Below are 12,188 nucleotides of genomic sequence, written 5' to 3' on the forward strand. Positions count from 1 at the left end.
CCCAGACACATGAAAAATTAGAGGGAACATTGGTGCTGATTGGCTATATCCTGAAGAATGAAAATAAGGAACACTGTTGATATTAGATCCTGTGGTTGTGCTAAAATGATTTCCAATGTGCACAATAAGTCATATTACAGTATATTCGCTGTGTGAATGATCAAATTAGGGAGTTATAAGCATATTTAGTGGAATTCTTAAATATTCATGGATTTGTGCTGTTTTAAAAAACAAATATTGTGGATAAAGCAGACATGTCTATTCTTTTAAGTGTTTTTTAAGTGTTTAGGTACTTTTTTAATGCTGATAACAAAAATAGATGGCTTCACCGAATGCAAAAAGATCTGATTTTAGAATTTGAGAACTCAAGAGCTTATCGATTCCAATCAACAACCATTTTCTCTCGGTGCATCTCTGTTTCTTACCTCATATTTTAAAGGCACTTTCTGATTTTTTCTTACTTGGTGCAAGGAGCAGTGGACACAAATAGTCACTTAGAGCTTACAGTTTATAGATCTCTCCTGTATGATAAGCTAAGTTCTTGAGAAATACAGATGGAAAATTAATCTTCCTTTTACAGAAGGTGTCTGACAAGAGTACCTGACCAATTGAGAAAACTCCCCTTCACACACAGAATACATACGCAAACGTTGTGTTGGAAGGACGGGCGTGTCTTATTTTTTCTTCTTTCACATCTACAGTTTGTTCCTTTTTGAATATCTTTGCCCGATTTTGAGATGAACGTTACGCCTCCCCTCATACAACCGTGCCGAAAAATGGTCTATTAGCAGTGTATCGACACAGAAAGCCAAGGTTACCTGCAGATGGCGATGAGTTACAGGGGTGACTCGACAAGGTGTTGGGTGTACAGTAGGTTGCTGAAAACGTAAACCTTGTGGAAGTTCTGGGAACAAATTGACAGCAACATTGATCAGAAGAAGTGGACTCAGAATCACTGGAAAGACCTAACACAGGCACATAAACCAGCTAAAATCTTTCATCGCTTCCTTCTAACCTTACTCCATCCCTCTTTCCCTCTTTCTCTCTCTTTAACTCTCTCTCTTGTTTCGAACACTCAGTCCATCCTTCCTTCCTTGCTTTCTTCAGCCTCTGACTAACACGGTCTCATTCCTCTAGATTTATTGGTTCCGGGGGTGAGTTGGGCCCTCTCTGACGGCACACTGAAAGGTACAGAGTTTCCAGCATGTTGTATGTGTCCCCTTGAACACCCTATCCCCCCTGCTGCCACCGACCACGACCACCCACCATGGTGGCTAGGGTTCTAATTTCAGTGATCACGGGAGGTAGGGCCCCATCCTGCGTCGCCGCCCCCCTGCCTCTCTCCCATCAGCCTTCAATCCGCTGGACATACTGTTACCTGTTTTCTCTGTCGTGGCTTTGTCTTTCACAGCTGCTCCACTCTTGCCTGCGATCCATCCACTGTCAACAGCACCGCACCGCAGCTTCTCCACCGTAACATACGAACGAAGACCTTAGCTAATTTGACCCAGCGTAAGATGGACTGGGGTGAGGCAGGGAGAGTTTGGTAATGGAAAACAACTAGAGGAACTTTGACTTTGAGAACTGATTGACCTCTTATATTTTAAACATGAACTGTGGTTAAACATGAACTGTGGTTTGAGAGATCTTCTTTCAGAAGATGTGTAGAAACAGTAATAATGACTTTTTTACCGCACGGGAACTTGTAAACTCACAATTTGTAGTCAGAAAACAGAACATGTTTGTTCTAAAGTCAGTTCTTTGCTTTTGATGGCATTGTCAGTCATTGAGGGTTCTGGTGTACAGCTGCCTTATTTGAGCACCAATTGTCCAAACATCAAAGCAAATGTCTTATCAAATGTGCGTAACTTCAGAAATCGATACGTTCCATGTCTGTGGGCAGTTGTGTTTCACCAATATCCGTTGTCCTTCTGAGATGAACTGATTTTTAGAACATTACTTCGATTGCAATTGTGATCACTTGTCACCCAGCAACTACTTTTCAGAATTTCACACAACCTGCAATGTGACATATTCATTACTCGAGGCTTGTACAGGAATATAACAAACATTGACATCTCTCAAACATTGTGAAGTAAAAAACAACTTTTTACTGTAATTTCCACTGTTTTATATGCACAGCAGCCATGAGATTGAGGAAAAAAGTTTACTTTTAAGCAGAAAATTGGATGCAAAGGGAACCATTAGTACTAGGATACTCACAGTATCTTGCATTAGTTTGCTGTGAGTTAAATGGCCAGGTTGATTAAAAAAGAGTGATGTAACTATTTGTAGATATTATTTATTATTTTTAACTAGAATGGACGTAACTGAACACAATTACTTTTTCACACAACTTCATAATTACCAACTGCTCTGCAGTTCTTCTCTTTAGCTACGTTTAGCAAAGCTCATCTAATCTTATCATAATTGAGCTTCATTTAGCATGACTTTGTATAACTTTAATTTATCTTCCATAAACTAACCTTTAATCAATCTTAGCTCAGTTTATGAGGAAGCTAATTAGCATATATTAGCACTCCCATCTTGCTATCTCGCGAACAAGCTGCCAGTTGCTAGCTAACTATATCTATGAGCTTAATTTAGCCTTAAATATTTAATATCCACTTTTCCTTTGGGCAAAATAATATCTGAGTTTGGTTTATAAACTAAGATAATTACCTTAACTTGACTTATTTTGTCCTTTAGTTCTTAATGTTTTGCTTCTAAGCTACCAGATTCTCTCCTTAATCATTCAGTGCTTCTACAGCATCAATTACAGGAGGCAGACTAGTCGATGTTTCGTATTTGATGGTGTGTCGAAGAACACAAAACATTTGTAAAGTAAATACTTAAATCTTACGGACAATAAGTTCAATGAAGTCTCTAACTCACCCGTCACACTCTAATTTAATTCAACAAAGCATTGAAAAAGCTGCAAATTGTACATCGATAACTGCAGCGGTTTTATAAGTAACCTTGCAGCTGTTAAAGTAATTGAACCGGCTGCTCAGTAGCTACTGTATATACAGTATATGTAAATCAATTCATTATGATCACCTTGAGGTGGACAGACAAAGTTATCATCTGTGTTATGGTTCTCATTTTTGCCCATTAGCAGCGTTTTGCAACAGTCACTGGTTGGTCTTCCTCAGCACTACCAGAACACACACTAAGCAGCATCATCACAGCCCGTTTCTATAGCAATCCGCTCAAGGTACTGCTGTGATGGATGGAATCCGCAGACAAGTATTTCCAATAATAACAATTCAATAGCTCAGCGTTATGAATGGTTTGCAGTAGCGTGCCGACGGCGTTGTGTCTATGAGAGTGTGTGTGTGTGTCTAAGCAAGAGCTCATTCTTGGAAAGGAAATTTGACCACTAGTTCAAACGCCTGCGTGTGTGTGTTTGTGTTTGTGTGTCTGTGTGAGCATGTCAGAGAGCAGATGGCTGCAGAACAGGTCGTAAAATATGCAGGAGCAGCCAGCCTCGTCCTCTGATCCTCGCTCCATCTCCGTCTAGATTTCTGTCTAAGAGGCAGACCGCTGCAGCCATCTGATTCCTAAACGTAACATTTTGCCTCAGGGGAGAGCTGCTTTGCTGGATTCTAACACTTTTTTTTTTTTTTTACCCACGTGTAATTATAAAAGTAACGACACACCAAACAAAGCGCCCACGCAGCCTGTTACTTGCGAGGTTGTGTTTGGGGTCTGGACTCGAACACAACCCCGTTGTGTGCGAGCTGTTACCCGCACTCCCAGAATAACGCTTCGGTGCGTGTGCGTGTGTGGGTGCACATGTGTCCTGGCCGTGAACGCAGCGTGTTTTTTGGGTCTGGACTCTTATCTTTAGTTCGCACTGTGCTTGGAGCAGCAGTTTGTGGAGCACAGAAGGGAGGAGAAGAACAAAAGGAGCGAGGATGGTGTAGGAAGTGCATTTATTTGATTCATCACAGAGGAACGAGGGATTACACAAACAGACATGGGAACTGTGACTAAAGAAGGCAGCAGTGACCCAAAGCAAACATTACTTAATCTCACTTTACGTCACACAAACGGTTAAGATGTCTAGAGCTAAAAGTGAAACTTAGCTGATGAATGTTTGGACACTTGGGGGGCCATGCATAGAGGGTTAGGGTTAGGCAGGAAAATTTTATCCCCAGATGATCTGTAAATACACTCGAGACGGTTCTCTTGTGGAAAAGTGACGTACCCGGTCTTGACACAGCAGAACACTGAGTTGCACACCACTGATCTGAGTGTAGATGCACAATTCAAATGGGAAGTGCATCAAAAGTGAAACACACAGTTCATACTTTGCTACGACTTGATGTTTCACCAAATCCCCTTCATTTCCTCACATGTAGATATTTGTCTTTAAATACAGGTTGTATTCTAAGATAAGAAACATTGTGATGGCAACTTAATTTCACCTCCATTTATCTTGTCTTAGCTTGCATTAGCTTTGTTCCAACTTATGTTTCGTCATCTTCCTAAAATAATGGTGAATGTCATAATTTGCCAAAATTGATTTTGGAAATTAAAAAAACAAACACAAAAAAAACATCACCAGCTCTTTCTTTCCAAAATATGTTTCAGGGAGGAAAAAAGGAAACACTTATTTTTGGGCAATTATTTTTAAGTTCACATTTTGCTTAACTAGTTTAGCTTAATTTAGCATATTTTATCTTATCTTACTTTAGATCCATTTGTCTTGTTGCTAATTTTTTATTTTTTTACATGTAGACTTTCTTGTTATCTTTTAAAGTGCAAGTGAGTAATATTTCCTTAGAGCTGCTGGGGCATTCGGTATCTAGAGAACTTGACAATTTACAATTAGTCAGTTTTATTAGTGTGGCACGTTTCAGCAACAAGGCAGTTCAAAGTGCTTTACTTGATGAAAACCAAACACAATGACGAAGCAGAAAAGAAACACTGCATGATAACACCGAAATAAAGAGAATAAAAAATTGCAGTCCGGATTAGGATGAATCTATCTCCACTTATTATTCATCAAAGGCAACGCTAAGCAATTATAATGTGCATCATTGGGTTGATGCACCTCTGCAACAAGTTGGTCAATTGTTGGTTCCCCCTAGCACCACTAAAACACACACTCCGCAGTCCAAAATGGCTCGACCATCCACTAAGGGCTTCACTTCGTCTATTAGCCTGCACACAGAAGAATAAACGCAAGACAGCCGATGCTAATCCCTCGCTGTAACTGGGTCAGAGCTAACAGAGATGAATCTCACGGAAGTTTCTCATTGCCCCTCTTTCTTTCTTCTATTCCTCTGTAGCCGCACTGTAATTAATAACAGATGTTCTTTGGGGAGAAGATGAATAAACGAGGGTGGTGAGTGGGTGCTGGTGTAGAGGCAAGAAAGCCTCAGATCAGCGTGGAACACGGAGAGAGGCGGTGACATACCTCAGCATGTCGCCTCTGAAATTAGCAGCCCAGGCATGTAAACAGTGGATGACACAAGGTGTAGTAGGTAGGAGCAGTAACTGCAGAGTTAAATGTGACAAATTAAAGTAAAAGCTATCAGCAATTAAACGCTGCGTAAAAATACTGTTTTAGGTTTGTGTTAGCTGAAGAAGATGACGTTGTTTTTCCATTAAAGCAGACAAACTTCATCTTCAGTTGTCGTACTGCCATCAGATCCCGTCATGTGTATTTGTCAGATGAACCTGACTTGCTTGTCAAACTGTCTTCGAAAGAGTCCATCAACTGATGGCGAAGTCCAAAGTAGCGAAATGTACTCAGCATTGTTCAGGGTTTTAACGCAATTTGTGCTTTACAGCTGAATTCTGGCTGAATTATTTAGCTTGACATGCTGTTGGAAGAGACAATGCACTGACAACATCTTGAATTAATGTTTCATGTTGAAACATGTCTCCATAAATATTTCAGTGGCTGTCTAAAGAAAAAAACACCATAACAAAAGCAGCCTTATTGTGTAGGGTTGCTCTTATTGAACTGAATGCACCGTGTTAAATGCACTACTGTCTCTTGTTTTTTGAAGATTAGCGGAAAAACTGATAGAGAGTAAAAGAAATGTCTCCACTGATGTCATTTGTCGTCTTCAGTCTTTGTTCACCAAGTTGAACAGAAAAGATAATGTGGAAAAAGGAAGTGGGACAAATACACAGCCTGGAGGTACACCAGCAATAATTTAATGAAATGATGTTCGTCTTGGAATAGTGGCCTAAAAATACTTTGATTTTCACATTTCCAACATAAAGGTTTTCTTCACTGCCTTTTTAAAATTCACAAATTCTACTCTTTAAATTTGACTCAATTACATTTTTTTTAAACCAGCATTATATAGCTGAAAAGTGTTAATGAAAATGTTTTAGTTATTACTCCCCATTTGTTTTCTTTCTTTTTTAGGGGAGGGGTGAGAGGTTTGATCAAGTATATGGACAGCAAGTTCTTCCAAAATTATATTTAAATATAAAAATAAATTGGTGGCTTGATAAGGTAATTAATTTGCCCTCTTATTGTCTTATTAGTCATATTATTTAAAATTTCAAATTTTTTTAGTAATCTGTATTTTTTTTAATTAATTGTCACGTTTTAGTTCTGTAAAAAAGAAAAAAAATCAACATTTTTCATAACTTTTTAGTATCTTCTTTTTTTTTAATTACTGTGTTTTTTTCAGTCATACGTTGATTTATAGTCGAGACCCACATCAAGACCCATGCAGTGAATATGCGCATAACTTCAGCAAATATGTTTTTGGTCTCTAGCTTTAGGTTTTAACCTTTTCGGAAACCATTTCTGTGATTCTGTGAAGCTTTCGTACGTCTTCTGGTGTTTTTGCTGCAACAGAAGATCCTTTTGTTGGGATTTAAGGGGAGGTAGCTGTAATCCCAGGTGAAATCATGCTAAGTAAGTCTTGCTTTGTCACAGACTTAATTTAGTGTGTCAGAAAGTTGCATTACGACGTTCTCACGGTGCAACAACCTTTGCATACAAGTACAACAGCCTCACGTCATCGTACTATTTACACAGTTTAAAACAAAAATGTATAGCATGAGGTAATTTCTATTCAGACACAACAGTAAAGCTGATTTTTCAGTTAAAATTGATTTCACCATCCGTTTATTTCGACGTTAATGTATGGACTTGAGCAAAAAAAAAAAAAACACTTGATAAACTTTGGTAGTCAAGATACTTTCTTTGAAAAAGAAAGTATCTTTCTTTGCATTCAGGCTCAATGCTCTGATCCTCGGAGCATTGAGCCTGACACCTAATAGCTTTTGTTTAGAGAAAAGTGTATCAGCCCATGTTCATCCATCTGACCAGCAGTGTTCAGCAACAGGTAGGAGAAGGCTTTCTATGGCATTTCGTAGTCATTTTCAAACTGTATGCTTTTAAAAACCTTGGTGTACCAGTAACCGTCCTACAGTATATATAGTAATATATCTTATACAACTGTAATAGATTCTATATTTGTCTCTTTCGGTAATGTCTACTTGGATTTAGAGTGATAAAGGTCAGACTTAAGAATCTGTGTTTTTTTTAAAAAATCAAATAAAAGTGGACTGAGGTAAAGTAGGAAAGGCACAGACGCTCTCATTCTGCGGTTTACCAGCTTCCCATCGGTCTGTATCTTGTTGCGCTGTTTTTCTCGTTACTCCGCCCTGCCATCCACTCTATCCAATCACTTGCTTTCACTCATTTCAATGAGTCCATCCAGCTCAAGTATGACTCAGAAAGGTGTGTCAGTCTGCCATGTGTGTGTGCGTGTGTGTGTTCATGTGCGTTGAGAAGTGCCGATGCGAGAGTGTGTTTTCACACCCTGTCATTTTGAACAATGTCACGTTTTTCTTGTTTCTTTATCTCTTTTCTTCCGGACTCCACAATTTGCTCTGCTCTCTTGTCTTTTGTTTCCAACCCTCTCTCCTCTCTCTTGGATTTTTCTTTTTAAGTGAGACAGCAGAGCAATCTGGAAAATTGGTTAAATAATTGTTTGGGTTGTGTTTTTTTGTTTGTTTGTTTGGGTTTTTTGTTTTTGTTTGTTTTGTTTTTTGCTTCCAGTAACTGTTTTGTTGACAGTTGTCTTTTTCTTTTAGACTCAGTGTTTGCTGGATTTCAGAATTGGACATTGTTTCCTTGACAATGAAGGTCAAAGCACATTCCCTGGCAGACACTGAGTTTTGAGATTTGATATTGAGCCATTCGCTACGAAGGACGGGAGCATAAAAGCAGCCGTCGCATTGAACCAAAAGGGTGCCTTGCAATTACGGGAAATCATTGTTTAGCTCTTTTTTTTGTTTGGGTATTTAAGCATTAAGATGCACTGGTGCTGCTTTTATCTCCGTTGCCCTTCTCAAAACTTCTCATCCATTTCATTTGTCATCCAAGCTCTAAATATTACGTTCCTGTCAATTCCTATTCCTCTTTCATTTTCCGGATCCCCCATTAATCCACACTTCCTAATTCATGAAAATGTGATCAGACAACCAGACCCCACCAACACCTTCAGCCACTTTTAGAGGCGCTCCATCTAAGCAGCAGCCATTTCACCCAATGAATCAAACATTGGGATTGAGATTCATTGTAAGGTCCTCGTTTCGACCGAGTGGCCAACTCAACATCCTTTCCACTTCACGGCTTATTCTAGACACCTTTTGCACAGTCTCAACAGTAACTCTGGTTCCAGACCCATTTCCAACATACTCAATCCAAGCCAATGTGATCTCACTCACACGATCACGGTACACTCATAGTGCTGTGTGTGCTTACTCATCGGTCCAACAACCAATGAGGAGCCTTACTGTGTCTGTATTTCCCAAAAAAAAAAAAAAGAAAAGAAAAACGACCGCCTCGGAAATGTATGCTATTATGTTTTTGAGAGTGGCCATGTGCAAAAGCAACCCGCACGCCTAATCCTTGGCGTCTCACATTTTCCCCCGTGAAGGGAAGCATTGACGATAAAAGTGGGGAAGAGGAATTGTGGCTGTGCGGGTTGTTTTTGGACAGGGAATGTTTCTCTGTTTCCTCTAACTGTTCTTCCTTGCTATTTGACAGACCTTTCAACACATTACAAAAAAGGGGGTTTTAAATCTTGGTCGAAATGAGCAAATCTAAATTTGTAGATCGATGGAACAGGTCTGCTTGAAGTTCCAGCTGAACTGCAGATGAGTCACGGTGAAATCTCATGACACAAGCTGGCGTTACCTTTTCCAGTTTTCAGCAGCGTGCACGAGCAATTTACTTTGTTGTTGGCAGTGCGGTGAGTTGATGTAGGTACACAGTTTTATGAGTATTCTCTTCTCAGTCAAGTGGAATTGATTCTTTTGTAGACAAAGGCTTAGAAACAGCTCTTGGGTAAATAATATGCCATTTTAAATGTAGGGGAGTCAATAGGGTGGGTGTTGACAGACTTGATGTAGCAGTGGCAATTGTCCTTTGCAGCCAGCCATTCCTCACATGTAGCATGTTGGATACTTAGGCATTGACCTCTGCATTAGGTTTATGTTGAGTTTTATTGAATTAAAAAAAATTTTGAAATTCAAAAAAGTTTTTGTGCCAGGATGAGGTGGTTTTTCGGCTGTATTGAAAACTGCAATAGAAACAGTTTTTCACATTGTACAAGTCATTTGATCAACAATCGGCTGTTATTACTGGCAGGACAAAAAGGACGACAACGATGATGGCGCGGTATGTTTTTTAATGATTTATCAGACGAGCAAATGTAATCGCGTGTGATTAGAAACAAAGATTATCAATGTCACACAGAGTTCGCAGTTGAGTCTACATTAAACTGGAAGGGTTAACCTAGTCACCGGAGACTTTTTAAAGAACTGGTCTTTTTAACTAGTCTAGTTAAATGTCTAGTTAAAGTGTTTGTTACCAATCACAAACCTAAAGGGCGGCTTGCAGACGCCACTAGAGTGACCATCTCTACTATTGATCACTGGTTCAGATCAAGAGTTGAATTACTTTTTAGCTCCTGTACGTTTTTGTAGTACAGTTAACAAACACGGTTGGATCTAAAACTCCTTTCAATGGTCGTCTTGGATGGTCTGTCAAATATTCTTTGACTTTGTGTCAAATTTAAAAGTGAAAATACAGGGAGCTGGTGCAACGATCGCAGAGAGGTTATCCCTGACCTGTTTGTGCGTTTGCACTTGCTTCCCTTTGTTTCAGAAATTATATCCAACTTTTGAGAGAAGGCTTCACCGGCCACATCAGTGAAGGAATTGAGCGAGTAGAATGGGGCAAAAGTAGGAGCAGGAAGTCTTATTTTATTAATCTTCCTATGAACCTTCCAAATGTAATTTCAGTAAAAGAAACACAGCCTTCTTTAGGGAGGCCAGTGAAAGTGAGAGCAGTAGAGGTTTGGTTCTGAAATCAAACCTCTACTCTCTTTCTTCACTCACTCTTGAGACTAGTTAAGTTGTAGTTGGGAAAAAAACAAAACTTTCTTCTCCCACATCCCCCTGTTTCTTGTTCAGTCTCCCCCTCTCTGCTCTGTCCATAATACCGGGTCAAGACTGAACGACTTCCCGTTTGCCTCATCACACAATTAGGATTGAAGACAACCACGATTCTGGCCTTCACAATCCCACAATAAACACTTTTTCTTGCTGTAGAGACACATAACTGGGGCAGTTGCAGGGTAAAACATGACTCCGTCTTGTGCAGCAGAGTTAGATGCATGAGAAGCGAACCAGTTGCATCTGTCTCTGTCTGCCTTAGCTCGCCTCGCACCTGCAGACAGTAAGTAGAGCAGAGTGAGAGTAATGCCCGCAGTTCAGGAGATGATGAAGAATCTTGTGAATACAAACTCCCAGTGAAAGAGCCGCGCTGTTGCATCCAGCAACAGTTCCACCCACCTGCTCAGATTTAAAGCCGCTCCCGCAGACGTTTCCAAGACGCCCTAAATCTCCTCGGTCTGCCCAGCGGCCATGTTGTGTCACGTCTAAAATTATAGGCCTGTTTATAGAGAGCATCTGACAAGATGAGAAAGTGTTGGTGTCGTGCTCAAATCAAGTTCGGAGGTGCTGAGGAGCATAGCATATGACAAAGTGTGTCAGCAAGCTGAGGTGCCTTTTATTTTAGGAGTCTGAGCACACCGGAGGCCATATTGTTTTCCCTGATTCTGGCACGCACATCTCCGCAGGTGTTCAGCGAGGGGCAAACTCCACAGCCGGCCGCTCGGCAGTTCACCCTACATGACTGCTGTTCAGGTGGATCTCCCCTGTCGTCAATATCGATAATTACCAGCAAGGACAAAATTAGCTGTCAGCAGCCGTGACCCGAAAACCAGAATTTCAAATAATTAAGTTGACGGGACTCAGAGGTGGTAAAACTCCAGCCCTATAACATCGTCTCTCCATTATTCATTTCAAAAATATCCATGGAAATAAAACATCACAAATTGGTTCACTTAGTTACTCATATTCACATTCATGTTTTTTTTTTTTATTATTATTAAAATTTTTTTCCTGAAATCTAATGTAATGTCAATGGTAACAGGAATCTTTCACTTGTTTTACTTTCTCAATGTCGGTAACAGTGAAAATCTTTTTCCCTGAACATTTAGATTGAAAGCTTTCAAACATTTACTACGGTATGATCATTCCCCTTTAAATTATTTAATTGACAAAAAGGCTACTCTGCTCATCTAATCTTTTGCCCCTGAAGACTCTTCTTGAAAAAGTGTTAACGCCTTTTAGGCAAAATTGAGTTCTAAATTATTCATACCCCTGGCAGATTTAAAATTGCGTTCACTCAACCAAGAAGTCTGTCTCTGGCTCGAAAAGAGAACAAACGGTAAAGCAGTGTAAAAGAAGTACCAGACTTGAAAAAATGTACTCTATGGAATTATTTAGAACCTTTTCTGTAATCAGTAGTGAAATCTTTATTGGCATGACAGCAACCACACTCCTGTCATTCTGACTATTTGTCTTAGATTAACTCAAAGTCTACAAAGTTGCAAGAGCTTCTTACCATCGTCCGAATCTTTAACTCTGTGCACAGATTCTCTATTAGACTGAAGTCAAGACTCTGGTTAGGTCACTTAAAAATGCTAATGTCACTTTCACTCGGAAGAAACATGTAGGTGAAATGAGAAAAAAAAAACTTTACCCCTAAATCTGCATGGGTATGCAAAATGTTGGGCAAAGATGTAAATTAGCTGGCTAACCTGCAAATTATTTAGTAGCCTACT

The 12,188-nt window shown here is 39.7% G+C and overlaps 1 protein-coding gene across 17 annotated transcripts in view; it reads left to right on the forward strand.

Moving 5' to 3' along the window:
• Positions 1-12,188, forward strand: part of cacna1g (calcium channel, voltage-dependent, T type, alpha 1G subunit) — a 237,074-nt gene that overhangs the window by 198,201 nt on the left and 26,685 nt on the right. For 10 of the 17 annotated variants that reach the window (XM_055057671.1, XM_055057672.1, XM_055057656.1 and 7 more), the window contains one exon: positions 1,138-1,188. The exons of the other annotated variants lie outside the window; for them this stretch is intronic. In XM_055057671.1, coding sequence (XP_054913646.1) covers positions 1,138-1,188 — 51 coding nt within the window. The remainder of the gene's footprint in view (positions 1-1,137; positions 1,189-12,188) is intronic. 17 annotated transcript variants of the gene reach the window in all.

This window comes from Poeciliopsis prolifica, unplaced genomic scaffold (assembly GCF_027474105.1).
Source record: "Poeciliopsis prolifica strain line A6 unplaced genomic scaffold, Auburn_PproV2 SCAFFOLD048, whole genome shotgun sequence".
NCBI lineage: Eukaryota > Metazoa > Chordata > Actinopteri > Cyprinodontiformes > Poeciliidae > Poeciliopsis > Poeciliopsis prolifica.